Raw genomic sequence first — 23,024 nt, forward strand, 5'->3', positions numbered from 1 at the left:
AGTAAGTTTATTTTCGATTGATCGGATTTCGTTTTCATGTCACTGGTATGTTCATAAAGGTATTTCAAAGCTAGAGAAAATTGTGGTACTTGGTATCTCACAGATTTCACACTTTCGAGGCGACATTCCCACCTCATTTCTGACAGTGGTTTTGGAGTAAGATGTTTGACATGCTCTTTTAATATATCCCAGCGTATCACAGAACTTGCAAAAATATTATATATGCTTTGTAGTAAAGTCCCAAAAAATGAATTTGGAAGAGAAGATGATTTTGAAATGTCTCCAAGAACTAAATTCAAATTATGACTTCCACAGGGCATATACTGTGCTTTGGAATTCTTTTGCAGGATAAGTGCTTGCACGCCTTTATATAAACCTCTCATATGAGCTCCGTTATCGTACCCTTGTCCTCGACAGTTCCCTAAATCTAATTCCTCCTTTTCTAATATGCTTTCAATTTTGACTGATAACCCTTTTCCTGTCGAGTCTTTTACTGTTTCAAAACAAATAAATCGTTTTTGTATACTCACATCACTTTCAGAGTTATCTACCTTAACATATCTTAAAATAACAGATAATTGTTCTTGATGGCTTACGTCTGGAGTGCAATCTAATAAAATTGTGAAATACTTAGCTTTCTTAACTGTATTTATTATTTCCTTTCTAACTTTTTTAGCCAAAGCAGAAATCAGTTCATCTTGTATTCTATGAGATAAATAGGAACGCAATGCTGATTCTATGCACCGATCCAAATGTTGTTTCATGATTGGGTCAAATCTTGCAAGTAATTCTATGAGACCTAAGAAATTACTGTTGTGCGGTTTATATAAAGCATCGCTACTGCCCCTGAACGCCAAATTATGCTCTGATAAATATAAAATTGCAGCCACTATTTGTTCATAAACACATTTTAAACGCTGTGTTTCGTTTTTAATTATTTTTTCGTGTTGTTTGTCAATAGTGTTTCCAAGTTTCAAATTCTTTTCAAGTTGTAACAATTTGTACATAGCTTGTAAATGATATTCTGATCTTTCATGACTTTGTAATCACGAACTTAAATGTACCCAATCTTTAAGTCCAGTTAAACGCAGAGAAGTGGTATTTGAAGATAATAACTTACATGCATAACACAATGTGGCATCTTTGTACTTTGAGTAGAGTAACCACCTTCGTTCTTGACGTTCCCCATTCGTTAATTTTCTTAAATAATAATTTTCAGAAAAACTTCTGTTATTTTTATCTTTCGGAAAATCATAGTTTTTTACTTGTGTCACGCCATTTTGTACAATAGCCATTCTAAATTTATCAGTTATAATTTCAGGCCAAGTACCAGGATCATTGATATCAACATTTTCGTCTTCGTCGCTTTGTTGGTTCTCTTGAATCTGCAGTCCTCGGAATAATTCATCTTGTTCTTTGTTCAACGCTGACAAAAAATCCTCCGTCTGTACGTTTCCCTCTGCTTCATGATTATCTTCCCGTTCTACAGTTTTCTTATCATCGCTTTCCTCTTCATTAGGACGAGAGCTGGCTTTATGATGATCAGGATCGTTTTCGTGGATGTCGCATGGCGTAATTTCATTTCCGCGAGTTTGATCTTCCAGTAACTGTGAATTATGCGTGTCTTCAGTTTGTTGCACATTTTCGGTTTTTAAAAAATTTTGCAAGGGAGTTCCTCTGTTTTTCCGTAATTTCTTCTCTTTTTCTTTTTTTCTTCAATTTATCAGAGCCACATATACTTTCTTCCTACATCTCTGTCTCTACTAATCATGTTGCGAAATAGATACGAATATGTTATTTATTTTCACACCTCGCAAATCGCGATAAAAACGTACGATGTATGATCAGCTGTCATATATATATATATATATATATATATTCGTATTTGTGGGGAATATTTATTCAATAATTTCAAATGAAACTCCAATAAATTATTATATAATTATTATTTTTATTTGTAAGGAGAGATATTTTCAATATATTTGAAAGAAAATATATTTTTCCGTGTTCTTTGGAGAATTCTTGGCGGGCTTTCAGATAATGTTAATAACATGATTATATTGACATTTTATTTCTTATGTATATTAAAAATATGGCCATTTTATGGCGATGTCATAAAATGGCCATATTTTTAATATGGCCATATGGCCATAAAATCGCATAGATTTTGTGACAGTATTAAAACAAAAAGAAAAATTAAACCATTTTTATTTTGCAAAATCAGTCAGCGGCGCAGGGCCTTGTGCGTTCGCACCACCCTCAGGCCGGCTCTGATGACCTTATATAAAGAGATAATCACCTCCTTATTCCTCCTAGCAAAATTTCTGTATATCATTGACAAATCCCTATGAGTTGTCCTAGAAGCCTGTCTGTATTGCTCAGAGAACTTCATATCTGACTACACAATTACCCCCATGTCTTTTTCATTTTCCATTACCTAAGTGTAGTACAACACAATTGGTATGTTACTTTGGGGCTACTGCAACCCGTATGCAGTACATTTCATTTATCAATGTTAAATGTTAAACTTCAATTGCAATTTCTCAGCCCATCTGCCTAAATTTTCTAGATCTTGTTGCAGTAGCCTACTGTTATTACTGTCATTAACAACCCTGCCAACATTTGTATCATGTGCAAACTTGGACATTAAGCTTGATATGCCTTCATCAGTATCATTGATAAATACAGAAAACAACAATAGACCAACACCAAACTCCAGGTGATTCCACTAGTAACATTAGTCCATGAAGAGCAATGTCCATTGATTACCACTCTTTGTCTCCTCCCACTCAACCATCCCTTTATCTATAGCAGCAACCTGCTCTTAGTGCCACATTGCTCCAACTTGTGCAACAGTATCAAAAGCTTTCCTGAAATCCAAGTATATGATATCAAAATTATTTTTTGCATCCAGGTCCTTTGTGACCACATCGTAGTATTCAATCAAATTGGTCAGACAAGATTTCCCCTTAACAATCCCATGCTGTGTTTGAAGTATAATTGTAGCCTTGTCTAGATGATCCTGTATTACTTCTTTTACTAGTGACTCCATTATTTACCACAGAAGTTAAACTAACAGGTGAATAATTACTTGTATCACCCTTTGATTTCCCCTTTGTGAATTGGGAATACATTCACATATTTCCAGTCTGTGAGGGATATTCCCTGAATCCAAGGATGCTCTCATAATTGTCTCTAAGGATTTGCTTACTTCCTTGCTGACTCCCTTACTATAACTGGATAGATCCCATTCATCCCGGATGCCTTTTGTATATTGAACTACAACAATTATCTTCCACTTTTATTCTCAATTATTAAAAAATCATTTAGCTCCCTATTAGAGCTTGATAAACTTCTGGTATCCCCTTCCCGAAAAATTCCTCATGTGTGAACATAGATGCAAAATACTTATTGAGTTTGTCAGCAGCCTGAGCAGAATCATCAATAGTTGAACCATCAATATCAAGTGGACCAATTTGATTCATCCCCTTCCTTCTAGAGTTTACATAAGTAAAGAAGTTCTTGCTGTTATTGCATTCTTTGCCAAAGATTTCTTGTAATCTGCCTTTGCTTGCCTGAGCTCCTTTGTGACTTGATTACAGACTAGTTTATATCTTCCATAGGCTTTTGTGTCATCCAATAATTTGTATGCATCCCATCAGGGCCAGATTTCCCATTAGGCACCATGGGCACAGTGCCTTAGGGGCTATGAAGGAGGGAAAAAAAACAACAACGCTTCACTCTTTTCACTGTGACTAACGAAAAACGAGCTGAGAAAATGTGTGCAATCGACACTAGGAGCTTCAATTCGATACACAGTCTAGCGACTGTTCTCAAAACGGGAAGAATGGAAGTGATGGTCGTTCTGTCAATTGAGGTGGTTTATCATTTATTATAGTTGAAACTTGAGTCACGTTAATTTATGTGATTCGCAGTCAAAGTGTTAAAATAGATGAAACATTTACCCCCTTTTTTAGCACATTTCAGAATAAAAGTGCCTAGGGCTTACGAATACCAAACTCCAGCCCTGCATCCCATGCACTCTTCTTCTCTGCCACGAGTTTCATCATTTCATATGACAACCATTTAACCTTGAACAGTATTTCTTAGTTGGTATGAAAAGCCTAGTAGCTTCTATGATTAATTCCATGAAAGCTTCCCATTTCAAATTTGCTGATGGTATCATTAGCAAATTTGAAAATTTAAAAACTATCTGAGACCACTGTAGTCACCTTTATGAAAGCAAAAATCCCTCTCTCCCTTTACCCTTGATAGTAGTTACATTTTTAACTGAATCCCACATCAATACACTGTGATCACAGCAACCTAGTTGTTCCCTTATCTGTAGATTTTTAATGTGTGAATAATCACTGCTGATAATCAGGTTGAGTATTACTCTGGTTGCCTCCTAACAATCTGCTGTAGAAAACAGTCATCCAATTAATCCACAAAGGTCTTGCTAGTGCGTGAGTGACCAATCCACAAGTTCCAGTCAATATCTGGAAATTAAAATCCCCCGTGATAAGACATTCTGATTTACTGACACCTATACAGACTATACAGAGAAATAGTCATTCATTTCAAATAGTGGTTCATAACAACTATACAGAGAAATAGTGGTTCATTGTACTCTTAAGAATCATTATGTCACGCCAAATGGACTCAACATTGCACTGGCCTCCCATGTCAACTGGATGCACTGCCTTAGATTTTATGTGCTTCTTAACTAAGAGCATAATCCATCTTCTCCTCCTACTGTCCTGGCTGTCTGTCTTTTTTGTATATATTGTATTCCACATATTCAAATTCTGCATCCCTTATATCTGAGTGAGACCACTTCTCAGAAATCCCAACAATGTCTGCATTTTTGATGTCTTGACCAGTATTTCATATTCATTAAATTTATTTACTATACTCCTAGTATTGGTGTACATGCAAGTATACATGCAACTGTTTTAACCCTAACACAGCCCATGTATTTACTTGTTTCCTGATGACTCCCAGCAGTTCTTGAAATCCCCAGCACCTTGCTTTCAAGGCTGCTGCTCATTCCAATGGAAGCAGCAGTGCAAGAATCACTTTCACCTCTACCTGCAGCTATTGTTAATCTTAGCCTTGTGTATCCCATCCTAAGCTAGCAGTTTTCGACCTACCTAATGGAAAACTGTTAGCTTGGGTGGGGGATACAGAGACCAATAGTTTAACAATAGCCACAGGTAGATGTGAAAGTGATTCTTGCACTGAGTAGCAGCATTCTTGATACTTCCTGTTTATTAATTACATAATTAAAATTATTTTTGGCCCTTCTGTGTAAATACCATTTTACGATACTTTGAAACAGGTTATATTCAAATTATTCTTGATTTTGATTTAAAATACATAATAATCCAATTTTCATTTTAAATATACAGAAATGAAGTGTCTACATTAATTTCTTGATTATTAATTTCATTTTTGTCCTCAACTCATAATAATAAAGTTTAGATAGTATGAATCAGAGCTGTAATACCCAATACGTTCTACGTTGATATTAATATTTGTAAAATAATAAGAGGAGTATACCTCAGTATAGTACGTAGAACACTTCCGTATGATACTCTCCAGAAATTAAAACGAAAAAACCGACAACTTACATTAGAGTAAAATATAAACAATTAAAAATCAATTTAACGCAATTAAAAAGAATCTAACAAAAATATTCAAAACGATTTTCCTTCCTGAAGCTGACAACGCTTTTCGACCATATGTCGTGATCACAGGAATGAAAATATATACTCCTCTTATTATTTTACAAATAATAATAAAGTTTATATCAGGCTAAAAACTCTGCATTGAATTAGGTTGTGAAAGTTTTCTTTCAACTTTCCGTAATCAGCTAAGTGATTTTTGATGTTAAAACATATAAAATTATTCAGTTAGAGTTAATTTTATCTTCCTTGCTCCATAGAAAATATATAATTAATTCACAGTCTGAACCAAAAAAAGACATTATCTCCTTGTTATGTGACATCTGTAAAAATAAGCACTACTACTGAGCAGCGACTGAGATCTCCTTTTGAAATGAACCTCAACCAAAACTGCTCCTATGATTACCAAATTAAATACTGTAGTTCCATTTATCTGATTTTAAATTTGTTTGTCATGCAAGCTCAGTAATGATCTTAAATTGCTTCAATGCTAATCCTACAAATATCAATATTTCCATTCTATTAATTCATAAGATGCTTTTAAAATATTAATGATTTTGTTATTAGCTAGGTCTTATGACTTTTAAATCTTAATTGTATGTAGTTGGTGGGACTAGGAAAGCTTCGCCCAAATATTCTAATAATGGGATACAAAAGTAGATGGCAAGAAGTTGACTCCGATCTTCTGGATTATTTTACTATTATTCAGTAAGTGGATTTTTCTCATTACATATCATACTTAAAAGCTCTGTGCATGTGTATGTGTCTTATTAGACAATTGAGTGTGTGAGAAAGAAAGAGATGAGTGAAATTTGAAAACAAATAAATGCATGTTTATTTAATTATTTACATAATTTAATTATTAACAACATGGGAAGAAAATGTACATTTTCTGTACTTTTATTTCATTTTTCTACTTTTTTTTACTAATGAACTTTCTTATATTCATTTTCCTAATAGGAAAAATTATTGTTGACATTTTATTCTCTCTTGGTACATTAGGATGTGATCTATTTCTTATTCAAGAATTATTAATTTAAATATTCATCACAAAAACTTGAGGCTTTTGCCATCAAGTTTCAGTTTATTCAACAATTGAGATACTTAAAATTTATCATTAAGGTATGAAATCCCAGCTTTAGCTATTACTAGTTCCATAAAAGTTGCTATACTTAATCTACCAATGGATCTTTGGGTTTACCAGTGGATCCAGCTTCTGCATGTTCTGACAACTTCTTATGATAATTTATAAACTGGAAAGGTATTCTAGTTCCATTTCCAGAAGCCATGCAGATGTTTAGATATTATGCTATTAATTACTTTTAATATTTTTTATGATTTAAAAAAGTTATTATAATTACTTTTATTATTCAAGGCATTAATCATCATGTCTATTGTAGAGAAGAGCAACATACACATTACAGCTGCATTTACATGGACTTTTTATGAGAATACAATCAATTAAATAAATGCTTGTCTGAAAAAAGACGGTCTTAATACAGGCCATAAATCTCTCATGTTACAAAGTTGTCTAGAATTACACTACAAATAATAGCACTTCTTGGAGACAAGTATTCTGAGATAGACACAGGGCTTGATGCCCTAAATTACCACTTCATACATTTATTAGCATCCCTCATAACTGCGAGTTAACCAACTATTAGTGCAGCAGTGGTATCCAAATTATATATAAATTAATCATAGTTAATTTGATATGTTCTCTAATAAATGGCAATAGCTTAGAATCTGAGATCAGTGGTACTCTCTCAGTACTAGTCTTAGAATACATAGATGTCCAGCTTTTCAATTGTACATTAGCATGATAATATGTCTCTGGGGTGTTATGCACCCCAGAGACAATAGCTGATGAAGGCAGCCACTGCTGCCGAAAGCTCCTGTATTAGCGGTTTTAAACAACTTTTATCGCTTTTAATTTTATATATTTTATTGAATTTTATTCTTGTTATACAACATTTATTTTATTTTGTTTTAATATTTTAACATATAGTTATACAATCAGTATGCATGTATTTTATTTTATTTTATCATAATAAAGACGTTTTACAGTTTCAAGTCAGTGTTATTTAGTAGCATTACAGATGAATCACCCCACTGCACTAAGCACATAATTTTAATGTATAAGTAAAGTTTTCAAGATTATTTGGGAATATAATTAATTATAAATTTATGTAATTTTATTTCTACATATGATGAATTGTATTATCCCAATTTGCAACAAATTATGAAAGAATAAATAAAATTTTAAGAAAAATTATTGAAGCTGAATAAGATGCAGAAACATAGGAAGAGAATTGACCAGCTGAGTGGCTCAAGTGAAAATGATGATGTTCAAGTATGACATCATGCAACTGGTATAGAATAAAACCCCCAAGAAGAAGATGAAACAGATACTCAAAGTACTAAAGACTAAAATCATATATAAAATTGTCTGAGTAACATATTCACTGTGTATTAAAACTGGTTTAATGAACATATGAGGTGGTACTTAATATACACACCACACTAATGGCGTAATCATATTCCACCAAATTAAATAATAACTAGGTTGTCAGGTACTGCACTGATCAGGTGTCTGGCTTTCCACTGATGAGTTGATAGTAAGCACAGAAACAGTTGTGAGTTGACACCATATTACAAATATATTTGTATAAGCTTATCCTACTTTTCCTACCGAAAATGTTACTTATGTGTTGTGTAGGAAACACTATTCCAATTTGTGCAGCAGTGTTCCATGTGCAACAGTATCAAAAGCCTTTCTAAGTTCCAAATATATGATATCAAAGTTATTCCCTGCATCCAGTTCCTTTGTGACCACATCAGAGTATCTAATCAAATTGGTCAGACAAGACTTCCCCTTAACAAAACCGTGCCTGTCCTAGCTATAACTGAAGTCTTGTCTAGATGATCCTGCAGTGCTTGTCTAGATGATCCTGCAGTGATTCAGTCTGTCCTTAAAAAAACTCATGTCCAGTCATATAATACTTATATAGCTTTTAATATTGAAGATACCGACAAAGTGTTCTGTAGATTTATTAGCAGTAATGATACCTTCTATGTATGTGATGCTATATATGTTACTGTAAAAACCCCAAATTTGGACTTTTAACAAAGCAATATCAGAGCAGAAATAGTGCAAAAATTCTAGTATTTAACAGTTTGCATTGGTAAAAGCCCATTTGATAAATGCATTTGTGAATTCTTTTCTGTTATGATTGACATACTGTATATTGGGACTCTTGAGTATTGGGGGGTTGCCTGGATAACATATTCACTATATTCGGGACTCTTGCCCCCAATATAGTGAATATATTATCCAGGCAACTTTATCCAAATAGAAGATATATATCATTACCTATGCCTTTGTTTAAAAATTGGAAAGTGAATGAAGCAGAAAATTATTGTTGCTTTCCTTTACGCACTGCCCGATTATCTCTTTCCCAATTTTTAAACAAGGGCAAAAAGAGGGATATTCACTATATTTGGAATATAGTGAATATGTTACCCACACAACCTTGCGGGGTCTCCCCATGACCTTGTTTAAAAATCACAAAAGAGCTAAATGGATGGTGCGAAAAGGTAAGCAATTATAATTTTCTGTTTCATTCATTTTTCAAATTTTAAACAGGGGCAAAAGGGATATAGCTGCTATCCATGCAAATTGTCTGAGTAACATATTCACTGACTTATGAATCACAGACAGCCTTGTTGGACAGCAGATATCTATTATCCCTCTGCCCCTGTTAAGTGAATAAATCAGGAAATTATCATTACTTCCCCACACTGTTACCAAAAATCTTTTCATGGAGGAAAAGGATTCCAAATATAGAAATGTTTGCACAGATCATCCAACATGATATGTAATTCGAAGTGTCACAGAAGGAATTAAACCATATTTTACGGTTTTTACGTTTCTATAATACACTAAAACAAATTTATTTTGTTACGTATTTTGAACTGTTAGTTTTTAAAAACACATTCATCATTCACCAAAACAAACTTGGAAATGCTAATTTTCAGCTTATTTCTGATTTTTACAAGTGATAAAAGTTGTAAATAAGATGAAAAGTGTCGATATTTTGGACTTTTCCCAACACGAATTGATAAATCCTTGGTTTTACTGGACTGCAAATTTTTACAATAGCATAAACATAAATGAACATCTAAACAGTTCATTGCCATTTATACATAATAGCATTAGTATTAGTAAAGGCACATGATGCAAGAAAGCAAACTTATATAGCATCAGCCAAAAAAAAAAAAATCTTCTAATTTCACCCATCCACTCGCTCCAAATGTTTGTCTAGTTCTGCCCTGAATCTATTTAAGCTATCAACTTCTACAATGACAGATGGTAGTTTGTTCCAACAATCAACCACACGCTGGCTAAAGGCAAACTTCTGCACATCTATCCTACAACCGTCTTTCCTCAATTTGAATTTATGCCCTCTCAGCCATTATTCTGAGAAAGAGGAAGAATCCCATCAGCATTGAGCATGCTCAAACTATTCAAGGCTTTATACACCTCAATCAGATCACCTCGCAGGTGCCTAGTCTCTAGACACTGTAATTTGCAAACCTTAATCCTTTCTTTGTAAGAGCAACCCTTTGTTCCATTCACTAAACTTGTTGCCCTTCTCTACACTAGCTCCAGCAGCTCTACGTGTTTCCTAAAATGAGGCCTCCAGACCTGTATACAGTACTCAAGGTGTGGCCAGATCATTGCCTTATACAAGGGGATAATCACCTTCTTATCCCTGCCAGAAAAATTCCTGTATATCATTGACAAGATACCATGAGCTACTCTTGCAGACCGTCTGCACTGCTCAGAAAACTTCATATCTGCCTACACAATTACACCCAGGTCCTTTTCATTCTCTACCACTGTCAGTGTAGTGCACCACACAATTGATACATTACTCTGGGGTTACTGCTTCCCATATGCAGTACTTTACATTTGTCAATGTTAAACTGCAGTTTATACTTCTCAGCCCATCTGCTCAACTTTTATAGAACCTGTTTCAGCAGTGTACTGTCATTAGTGTCATTAACAACCTTGCCAACCTTCATATTGTCTGCAAATTTGGACATTAAGCCTGATATACCATCATCAGTATCATTAATGAATACAGAAAACAGCAATGGACCCAACACTGAACCCTGAGGGACTCCACTAATAACATTAGTCCATAAAGAGCAGTGTCCATTGATTACCACTCTCTGTCTTCTCCCACTCAACCATCCCTTTATCCATAGCAGCAATTTGCCTCCAATGCAACACTATTCCAATTTGTGCAGCAGTGTTCCATGTGCAACAGTATCAAAAGCCTTTCTAAGTTCCAAATATATGATATCAAAGTTATTCCCTGCATCCAGTTCCTTTGTGACCACATCAGAGTATCTAATCAAATTGGTCAGACAAGACTTCCCCTTAACAAAACCGTGCTTGTCCTAGCTATATCAGAGTATCTAATCAAATTGGTCAGACAAGACTTCTCCTTAACAAAACCGTGCTTGTCCTAGCTATAACTGAAGTCTTGTCTAGATGATCCTGCACTGCTTTTTTAACCAGTGCCTCCATTAAACTTCCTTGGAACAGAAGTTAAACTAACAGGTCTGTAATTACTTGTGTCGCCCTTTGATTTTCTTTTGTGAATTGGGATCACATTTGCACATCTCCAGTCCATGGGTACCTCCCCAGAGTCCAAGGAAGCTCTCATAATTATGGCTAAGGGTTTTCTTACTTCCTTTGCTGCCTCCTTTAATATAACTGGATAGATCCCATCCACTCCAGGTGACTTTCTTATCCTCAACAATTTCTCCTCCAATTTACTCTCAGTTATTACAAAATCATCTAGCTCACGGCCAGAGTTTAATTCACCTCTGGCATTCTCCTCCATGAATAACTTCTCACGTGTGAATGTAGATGCAAAATACTCACTTAGTTTGTTAGCTACCTGAGCAGGATCATCAACAGTTGAACCATCAATATCCAGTGGACCAATCTGATTCATCCCCTTCCTTCTAGAGTGTACATAGGTAAAGAACTCTTTGCTGTTTTTCTTTGCATCCTTTGCCAAAGATTTCTCGTAATCTGCCTTTGCCTGCCTAACCTCCTTTGTGACTTGGTTACAGACTAGCTTATATTTATCATAGGCTTCCGTGTCATCCATTAATTTATATGTATCCCATGCATTTTTCTTCTCTGCCACATGTCTCATCAGTTCATCTGAGATCCATTTAGTCCTAAAGCTTCAACAATATTTCTTTTTGAATTTTGTGTTGGTAACATCATCAGTTAGTCCCACCGTATAGAATTTAAATACTGTCGCAGACCTCCGTAGTTGCCTTACGAAAGCAAAAACCCTTCCTTTACCTGTGATGGTAGTTACCTCTTTGAATAAATCCCACTTCAGCACACTGTGATCACTGCTCCCTAGTGGTTTCTTTATCTGCAGATTCTTAATGCATCAAGAATCACTACTGATAATCAGATCAAGGGTATTACTCCCTCTAGTTGCCTCCCAAAGATGCTGCTGTAGAAAACAATCATCCAATAAATCCACAAAAGCCTTGTTCGTGTGTGAGTGACCAACCCACAAATTCCAATCAATATCCGGGAAATTAAAATCCCCCATTATAAGACTCTTTGATTTACTGGCCCACTCTATTTCCCTGTACAGTTGTTTATTATACTCATCAGAGTCATTATGCCTATAACACACTGCTACTCTGAATTTTGATTTCCCAGTGCTTATGTCACACCAAACTGACTCGACACTGCACTGTCCAGCCTTGTCAACTGGCTGTACTTCCTTGGATTTTAAGTGTTTCTTAACTAATAGCCTAACCCCTCCTCCCTTCCTATCCTGTCTATCCTTCCTGTACACATTGTACTCCCCAAATTTCAGTTCTGCATTCCTTATATCTGTGTCACACCACATCTCAGATATCCCAACAATATCGCCTTTGATGTTTTGACCAACACCTCAAATTCATCAAATTTATTTACAAAACTCCTAGCATTGGTGTACGCTCAAGTATACATGGACCTGTTCCTATTCTTAGCTACCCTAACACAGCCCATGTATTTACTTGTATTGCATATGACTCTCAACAGTCCTGGAAATCTCCATTGCCTTGCTTTACAGGCTGCTGCTCATTTCAATAGGAGCAGTGCAAGAATCAATTTCATCTCTGCCAGCAGCTATTTTTAACCTGTTAGTCCATGTGTCCCCCAAGCTAGCAGTTTTCTGACCCAATTAACACTGCCTTGATAGCATCAGCAAATATTCTTGCACCCTTTCTATTTAAGTGTATCCCATCCCTGTAGAAGTAGTCTGTCTTGTTAACAAGCACAGACCAGGCCGAGAAAAATTCTACCCCTTGAGCCTTGCACAATCTCTCCAGTTCCGAATTGATCGACAAGGCTCTCATCATATACTCCCTCCTATCGTGTCTGGGCAGAATTGCAGACACTTTCAAATTCAACCCTAATTCACGGCTTTTTTTTCAACAGTGACTTGTACTTGTTAAGTAATTCCGCTGGTCTCCTACTCTTAATATCATTAGTGCCAACGTGTACAACAATATCACTTTTTGTGCCCTTTAAAGATGATATCTGCTCTACAATGTCATCAACCTTTGCCCCTGGCAGATATACCCTGGTCCTGTTCCACCTATCCTTTTTGCACAATATGTTTCCCGTTTCCCCTGACAATAGAGTCACCGACAACTACTAGTTCCTGTGGGACCAGCGCATTCTGCCTTGGGGGTTGCCGCTGTGTTGCATGGTGTTCAAGTGCAAGCTCTGGTATTGATGTGGGCAGCTGAGAGCTTGATGGGCCCCTCAATTTAGATCCTTCGAGGGCATACACCCTGTCCTTCAAGCTCTCATATAGGCCCGTAACAACGCTGAGTTGTTGCCTGATCTCCTTACATCGTGCACACACAAAGACATTCCCCTTTGGCAATATCATGTCCCATCTCTGATTGCTCCACAAACATCAAACAAGGAGTACATTTTAAAAGGCTGTGATTCAGAGGGCAAATGCCCCCCTCAGTTCTCCCCTGAGCCACAGCACTCCCATTAGCTTGAGCCTTTTGCTTTGCTGCTCTGGTAAGAGTCATGATTTTGATTCAATTTCAGTACAAAATTATAACCCTAAACTTATATCCCAATGCAGTTATAACATTATATATTTATATATTTTTTTTCTCTTAAAAATATGAATATTTTTAATAAATAAAAATATATTTTTCTCATAGAAAGATATTAATAAATAATATCTTTCTATTCTCCAATAGCCATGCCATTGATATGCGCTTAGGATTTTGTATTCTCAGAGTTGAAGAAGGCCTGGATTACGCCTCTTATTTCGAAACAGATAACGGTATTCCTTTTAGCGATCCTCTTAATCTTGCTTCTTCACCACAGATCCAGTCTGATGGTTCATCAGTTATCAGCCAGAACCATCTAGGTAGGTTGGGAAAATTGCCTGATCTTATTCTATAGCAAAAAAAGAGCAAACCATCATTCGTACAATTCACACTTAAATTAATACTATACTGTAACTACAAGAATAGCAATAGTAACATTAATTTGTTTAGTTCCCTCGCCTTTCTCTATGTCCCTTTTAATCTAATGATGTATATTACCTCCAGGCTGTCGGTTCCTAAGAAGGCAACTTTTGAAACTTGACTTACCTATCTTCATCCTCCTCCTTGAGATTTCTTCACTTGGATCTTAGGCTATCGCCCTTCCACTACTGTTTTTACTCTCATGGCCTTCTTTTTGTTAGAGCATTTTGCAAAGTTCTCTACATGTTATATTGCCTTTAAAAATAAAACAAATTTGTTTTTGTTTTTTATTATAGAACTAGGGTGTATTGCTGTCATGTTCTGCTATTAATAACTTCAAGGAAAATTGAGAAACACTTGCATTTTTAATGTGTCCCTTTAGGTGGAATTGCTGAAGAACCGGCACTCTCCTCCCCCATCTCAACCATAGCTGAAGAAAATGACAATGAGGAAGAGGGAACAGAAGTGTCAGACCAAAAGGACGAATCTAAGGTACCACCACCACCTACGCTGCATCGATTTAGGAGATTGAATAGCATCGAAGCATCAAAAGTACATCCCCGAGAAATTCCCCCAGAAGTAATGGCAGCTGTTAACCAGTTCCAGAGGAAACAAAATGTGGGAACCATTGATGTGTGGTGGTTGTATGATGATGGAGGTAAATTAATAACTTTTTTCTTTTTTGATGCCATTGTAATAGGATACTAGTAATCTGAAATTTACGGTTAAAGTTGATTAAGCGTTTGCATCACAGGGGCTATGGCTACACCATGAAAACATTCATTATAGCTACACCATAAAAATATTTGTTACGGACTTACCATTTTTAACTTTTTAACAAGGATTTCATAAAATTATCTGTGTAAAGTGTGTTAGCTGTCTAACGGCACCAGGGATTTCCTCCATGTCCATGTTGTGGAGATGGGAGAAATCTGTACTCTGTGGAGGCCAGAGATTTCAAAGTGTGTGGGATATGGTTATGTTGTGTAGTGTTATGTTCTGTTGTTTCTCTGACCATTTTGCCGTTGGACCCCTAGTGGGACCCACTGTTATAGTAGTAAAAACTCAGAAATCATTGGCAAGACAAGACATGGCAACATTCTTGCTTACGATAGCCGTAACCATCACTTTATAAGGCGCAGGGTAATTTTTTCGTCTGGGGAAAAAAAGTGCATCTTATATGTAGTGAAATACTGTAGAAATTGTTGGCTCATATTCCCCCCCCCCCATTTTTACACCATTCATTTTCAATCTAACTTATGAAGGCTAATAAATATCTTACTGTGACTCTTTTCCTAGTAAAATATAGAAGCTAATACCAATGAAAAAATGTATGATTTATTTTAGGCCTGACACTATTGATCCCCTACCTGTTGACTACCCGATCCCAGTATCATGGTTGCAAATTGCGGGTTTTTGCATTAGCTCAAAGCGAAAATGACTTGGATAATGTTCAAATCAAGTAGGTAGAAATGTATTATACTTCTGTTTTATGAACATTGTTAATAATTAATTTATATAATGACCAATTTATTGAACAGCAGGTAGTAAAATTTATTTGTGTTATTTCGTAAACTGTTTAGTATAACTGATCAAATAACAGTATAATAATTATATGAAATTGAATCTAAGATATTAAATGCATGAAACATAATCGTTGCGATTAATTGATTTCTGCTACCTCTGACTGAATATAGAAAAGCCTTTTTGCTTTTCTTTTTCTTATTGCAACCAATGAAATATTGATTTGATTTCATTTTGAAACTGCTTATACTAATTACAATATATACAATGAAATCTGAATAATTAAAAAAACAATAAATAATTCATCGTAAAGGTAGTAGAAGTGTAGAGTAGATCACTTGTATGAAGGCATTGAACAGCAAAGATGCCCTGGGACAGGACAGATTTTTGAGCTGAATTTTTAAAGCCTTGCCGATAAGGGTGAGAAAATTACTAAATACAAGTCACACAAGTGCCTTCTTCTAGTACAGAGTTTCTCAACCGAAATTTTTGGAAAAAAATCACGAAAATGTCATTTAAAATAAAGTGCAATATATTATGTAATAACAGATATTTACATTTTATTTTGTCATTTACAAGAGCTGACCTACGAATTGTATATCGGTTTTAATATCTGTTTTAATACCCGTGAACAATCGCCACTCCACTTTCCTGACAGATTTGTACATAGGGAATATGTTAAGAACTATTCACTCAGGAAGCTACCACGAATTCAGGTATTTTCCAATGGCTCTTTGAATACATTTTCATGTCATGAATGTGTCCTTTCTTTTCACAGGTATAATTAGGGGTCACCAGTAATATCCATGGATTTTTATGATAATTTAAATAATGGATAAATAACTCAGTGATCTCAGTGAACTATAGTTAATCTTACAAAAGGATGGAAACAAATTTACTTTTTAATTGTGTCATCCTGCAGCATGGCTTCCCTGCTGAAGAAGTTTCGAATAGATTTCAGTGATGTTACGGTGGTCACTGATGCTAGCATTCCTCCTCAGGAAGAAAAGTAGGTGATTTTTATCAATCCGTGTAGTTTTCTTTTTCGTTCATTTTAAATTCCTGCATTTCTAATTTTTCATCTCTGTTATTCCTTAGAGATCCTTAATTTAAGATAGAAAAAAATAAATAAATAAATAAGTTTACTTATTTAGTCAACGACCATAAGTTGTGGGGGGGGGTGAAAGAAGTACCGCATTAAAACAGTATAATAATTCTGTGAAATCGAGTCTAAGATATTAAATGTAAGTAATATAATTGATGATTTCTGCTACTGTGACTAAATATGAAAAGTCTTTTGCCTTTCTTTTCCAATAATCTAATGAATTTGGTTTCTTGTTCCAGCAAACGCTATTTCAAAAGCCTCATAAGTAAATGGTTAACAGCAGATGAAACTTCCAAAAATCCTCTTGCGATCAGTAAATCTGATCTTGCCGCTCATAAACAGAAGGTAAGTCCAAGTATGTTTGTTCATTTATTTATAAAACGCAAATAATCTGTATTAATGCAACTCTTCTATACAGAAAGTTAAGACAATTCATGACTGAGTGCTTCACATTTACATCTATTAAGCCTTTTCGTTAAGAAGTCAGAATGGTTAAATCTAGCGATACATAAATGTCTGTAAGAAGATAAATAATAAATTAATATAAATTATAAATTAATAAATAAATATAAGGAAAAAGTAATCTGTTATATACTGTATAATATACAGTATATAATAGATTACTTTTCCCTTAAATTAAATTATTATTTATCTTCTTACAGACATTTATATATCGGTAGATTTAACCTTTCTGACTTCTTATATTATTAAACAGTTCTTCAATATATGTATATTTATTCACAATATTGGAGTTTTGCTTCTACAAAGATAAATCATGTATCATTCAAAAAGTCTCAACCAGGAATTGAGTTTATGATACTAAACTGAATGTAAGGTGTTAATTTTTATACGAAATTACGAAATGTGTCTTTTGTGCATATTACTAACTGACATTGTAAATCAGGGTATTAAAACCACATCGGTAACAATTAATTGAATAGTGTAATTGGTAAATCAGTTTGATGGTTTTCTTTTTTTCTTTCTTTCTTTTTTTTTTTTTTTTTTTTTTGTAGGGTACTGATTCTTAACATTTATTACATGCATTCTCAAATACTTTTTTTTATTATTATTTTTTTGGCTGGTGCAGCATAAGCCATAGGCTTCCTTGCACCATGTGGCCATTGCTAATACTAAATATTAAATACAGTGTCCGCCGCATATTGTGATCACAGATAACGTAAAAATGATCATATAATACATCATCATTTTAATGAAGTCCCGATCAGACATATATGAATACATAAAAAAAAAAAAAAAAGAACATTCATTGTAATCAGCCCTTTGCGGTTTATGCACATGCAGCAGAAGTGATTACTTAATATGACAGATTTGTTCTTGAACTCCAACATATTGTGTGTCCAGTTACTGCTGTTGTTTTGTACAGTTGTATGGTTGTCAGTGTCGAAAGTAATGTATCTGTACTCCTAACAATCTGACTGATTTACAGCAGAGCATTAACCCTTTTCTAATTCTTGATTTTAATAATTTTTATATGAAAATTTAAAAGTGCTGCCTTAGCTAAGCAAAATTGCTGATATATAAAGTAAAAACTATAATAAACATAAAAACAGTCTTTTATCTGAAATCCGTAGAGCCTACGTGCTATGGATACTAAGTTCCAAGATTTGAATTTATACATTAAAATTTAATTTATTAATTATTTTCTTTTGTTTGCTTCAAAGTAATTCCTTCATGCAGCTTTACATAATGCCAGTTTCTTCTATCACGATTAGAAGCATTTCTGGAATTTGTTTTTAGGTATTAGTTTTAGTATCCTCGATGTACGCTGTAGGACTTCCTATCAGTGGTGGCTGGCGACTCTGATGTGTGGGGGTGCTGCTTCTTAAAGTTACATTAAATTGCCTTGGTTATAAGACATGTAGACATAGATGGTAATAATAATAATAATAAGCAAGTTAAAAATACTACAAAACATTAAATGGACACTTACCATTAGCCTCAGGCTTCCTTGCACTATATGGCTAGTAGTAATAATAATAATAATAACAGACTTGGGAATTAATCTTGAAATTTTATTTAAAAATACAATCCATTCTTCGCTTTTTATTTGTTGAAAATAGATTAACTTTTTTATTCAAGTTTGTTCAGATCGGCACTGCTTACTCCGCAGTTCCTTTGACTCGTTTTATCACCTCTAAAATTGCGTACTGTCAACCTGCCAACTAGGCATTGACTCAACCACTGGGGCCTAAATGTGAACTGTGTAGTGCACAGTTCCACCTACGTTTAAACTTCAAAGTTGAAAACAATTTCTTGTTTTTTCATTTGTTTATTATTGAAATAATTATTGGAAATAGAGGATGAGTATACTATATGCGGGACCTGTTAATAAAAATATTCATTGCATTCTTCACAAAATTTCATATCACTCCTTTGACTGTATATTATATTTAAAAAGCTGGGGACGCTGCAGTTCCACAGTGCCTACCAATGAGCCACCCCTGCTTCCTATAAAGATGTGTCCCTTGTAGTAAAGTTTTCATAACTGGGAATAAAAAGAAGTCTGATAGAGCTAAATCGGAAGAATAGGAAAGATGCTACATCTGAATGATTTAGTTTTGGGCATCGCATTCGAGCAGGCCTACATTTCAAGTGCCATATCGTTTATTCATACATAGTGAAAAATTGACAAGCACTCTCTTTCCCCCCATTTGTTCTCCGATCATTCCAATAGATATCCTTCAACTGGTACGAACAAGTTCCGCACTTTTGAACATTTTTTTTATTAGTTTTAGCCATCGTCAGACACACATCAAGCATCAAAACTCATGATGGATGTTTTCTTCTCCAAGAAATCACTCCTCCCTTCGACATTGCAGGTCCCCCTCCTCTCCCCACAAACTTCTTGTACCAGTTTGGAGCATTTGGTGAGGGTTTCCTCAGTTTAAGGTATTCTTTGTGCATCATGGTGCTTAGGTAAACTGTGTAGTTTGAAGATAATAAAGCACTCAAACTTACATTGGCATAATTTTGTTTATTTCCAAATTGGAAATATATACATAATGGAGTCGAACGTTTTGAGGTATTTTCTTACCACTTCTTCAGTGACTGCAAAGACAGTTACTAAGAGTTATTACTATGGAATTCTAAGAATTTTAAAGTTTAACTAAAATTTTTAAGAATTCCATAGTAATAACCCTTAGTAACTGTCTTTGCAATCACTGAAGAAGTGGTAAGAAAATACCACGAAACGTTCGATTCTTATGTACATATTTACTTTATTTTACTTTATTATCTTTAAACAGTTCCTCAGTTTAACCAGAAATTTCTTATTCATGCAGTGTTCCATAAATTTTTCAGACATTGTTCCGGTTTTTAAGCAAATTTAATTTAATATTGTGATCCACGCAATGATTATGCGTCAACTTATGATGGGTGAAGAGACATGGTATAACATAACATTAGCAGCTGATTCGTCCATTGTGGTAGCAGTGCCATATAGTTTATTCATACGTATATGCATATGAATAATGTTAAAATCATTAAATGACTATACACTTCTAATTGAGTAAAAATTCATTTCACCACGTCTTCCTGGAATTGAACTTTTCGAGATAAACTGCTTAAGTTAGTGCAGGAGCGATAATAGGGTGATATCACCCCCAAGTGGGCGAAAATTGGTTTTGGGGAGGCGAAAAAATCATGGGTATTACAATGGTTTGTGGCCCTCCAAAGTTCAACCCTACTCAATGACATCTTATTCCTTAATATTTAATTTCTCTCACTGGGGTTTCTTTTCCTCTGAGACAACTGATTTTTAACATATAGGTATATTATACTAGGAGTGAGTGAGAAATTTTGATGAAAGGAAGATTTCTTATAAAATAGAAACAATAGACTGAAACATTTCCTTATCCCATCCATGCCTCATATATTGACCAATGAAACCAAAGAATAAATAAATAAATCAAGTCCATTGGCATAGTGGGTGTGGTGGTGACATGCCACCAAGGTTGCAGCTGTTGGAAAGGCACAAATGCCAAAGATTGCAGAGACATTACCTCTGAAAGCACTTAGGCATTTAATGCCACCTTTGCTTTTAATAGGCATTAAATGCCTAAGTGCTTTCAGAGGTAATGTCTCTGCAATCTTTGGCATTTGTGCCTTTCCAACACACAAATGCCAAAGATTGCAGAGACATTACCTCTGAAAGCACTTAGGCATTTAATGCCACCTTTGCTTTTAATAGGCATTAAATGCCTAAGTGCTTTCAGAGGTAATGTCTCTGCAATCTTTGGCATTTGTGCCTTTCCAACAGCTGCAACCTTGGTGGCATGTCACCACCACACCCACTATGCCAATGGACTTGATTTATTTATTTATTCTTTGGTTTCATTGGTCAATATATGAGGCATGGATGGGATGAGGAAATGTTTCAGTCTATTGTTTCTATTTTATAAGAAATCACTGGCAAATAGAGCAAAGAGTGGAGATAAGGAATTCTTCACATATATGCAAAGAAGAGAAGGACAAACCAGATCAGACTCTTATGTAATGAATGTGAGATAGTATTAGATACCCCCAGCTGAAGTTGCTGATGAACACAACAGTTACTTTGCATTGTTATTTACAAAAGAAAACCCTTGTGTCAATGAGAGAAATTATGAGAGTGGAGTTGGAAAAAGTGTAATTAATGATGTTAAAATTTACATGTTTATTTAATGAAAAAACTTTGAAGCCTACAGGTCAGTAAGGCTGCTGGGACTGATGGTATATACCCTATAATCTTAAGGGAGGTGGCAAGTGAGTGTATTGAACCATTGAGGCTCATTATGAGAGCATCATTGGACTCGAGAGATTCTGTTGGATTGGAAAAGTGCCAATGTATCTCCAATAGATAATGATGGTTCTAAGAGTGAAGTGGGAAATTACTGGATAGTTACCCTAACTTCAGTAGCAGAGAAAATCATGTAGAGAGTAATCAAGGGTGGAATTCAGGATCATTCAGGATATTCTGAAGAAATAGAATTCTCAGCACAGTTTTGTAAAGGGAAAAATCATGTTTAACTAATCTGGTTAGCTATTTTGACAGGGTCACTCAAGATATCTCTCTCTCTCTCTCTCTCTCTCTCTCTCTCTCTCTCTCTCTCTCTCTCTCTCTCTCTCTCTCTCTCTCTCTCTCTCTCTCTCTCTCTCACACACACACACACACACACACACACAGGGTAACTCGAATTTTCTTTTGGCTGGTGCAGCATAAACCTCAGGCTTCCTTGCACTATATGGCTAATAATAATAATAAGTACCATTGGAAAAATTTGTTATCCTGTGACACTAATGGTGCTACCTCCGTGGTTGGAAGGCATAAAGGTTTTAAAGCCTACCTAAAGGAAGTATATCCCAAAGTTCTTGCAATACACTGCATTGTGCACTGACATCATCTGGTTGCAAAAAATATTAATCTAGTTCTTTGTCAATCTCTCAGTATTAAAATCTAAGAGAGCAGAAAGATACCTAAGAAAGCAGAAAATTTGCATAAATCCGAGATAATTTAATTTTCCCAACAGCAGAGGGCTATAAAGGCACAATATGAACATCTCAAGCGTATTCTGTAAGTTTACTGTTAAAATTATTCCTCAACTGCAGCAGAGAGGATGCCTGGATGGGACAATTTTTATGCAAGATGGGGCTTCTCTTCATATCGCATGACCAGCGCAGCAGCTTCTTCAGCATCACTTTACTGCAGAAAGAGTCATTAGTCATTTGTTTCTCATTGCATGGCCACTTCGTTCGCCTGACCTTACACCGTGTGATTTTTGGCTGTGGGGTACCTCAAGGCCAATGTCTATCGAGGAAGTGTCCCTAACCTGGCTGTCTTAGGACAATGTAATGCAACATGTGTGGAACATTATTCCAGAGATGTTGCATTCTGCAGTGGAGCACACTGTGCATTGAATGCAATTTTTGGTCCAGAACAATGGTAATTACATTGAAAACCAACTCCACCATCGGGAGTAAACTGGGAGTGAGTTTGGAGTTGTGAAACCATTTCCTCTGGCAATTTTGTTCAGTTTCTTTCTGTTTTTTTTGCAAAGAGCACAAATAAAAATTTGTAATTTCATTAAGGTTTGTCTTAGTTATTTATTTGT

The 23,024-nt window shown here is 35.2% G+C and overlaps 1 protein-coding gene across 2 annotated transcripts in view; it reads left to right on the top strand.

Moving 5' to 3' along the window:
* Nucleotides 1–23,024, top strand: part of LOC150089243 (solute carrier family 12 member 1-like) — a 104,089-nt gene that overhangs the window by 70,990 nt on the left and 10,075 nt on the right. For both annotated transcript variants that reach the window (XM_090390398.1, XM_090390399.1), the window contains exons 17-22: nucleotides 6,292–6,395; nucleotides 14,013–14,185; nucleotides 14,668–14,943; nucleotides 15,633–15,747; nucleotides 16,732–16,818; nucleotides 17,154–17,259. In XM_090390398.1, coding sequence (XP_090246524.1) covers nucleotides 6,292–6,395; nucleotides 14,013–14,185; nucleotides 14,668–14,943; nucleotides 15,633–15,747; nucleotides 16,732–16,818; nucleotides 17,154–17,259 — 861 coding nt within the window. The remainder of the gene's footprint in view (nucleotides 1–6,291; nucleotides 6,396–14,012; nucleotides 14,186–14,667; nucleotides 14,944–15,632; nucleotides 15,748–16,731; nucleotides 16,819–17,153; nucleotides 17,260–23,024) is intronic.

Source organism: Mastigoproctus giganteus, chromosome 2 (genome assembly GCF_048544385.1).
Source record: "Mastigoproctus giganteus isolate SK-2022 chromosome 2, ASM4854438v1, whole genome shotgun sequence".
Classification (NCBI taxonomy): domain Eukaryota; kingdom Metazoa; phylum Arthropoda; class Arachnida; order Uropygi; family Thelyphonidae; genus Mastigoproctus; species Mastigoproctus giganteus.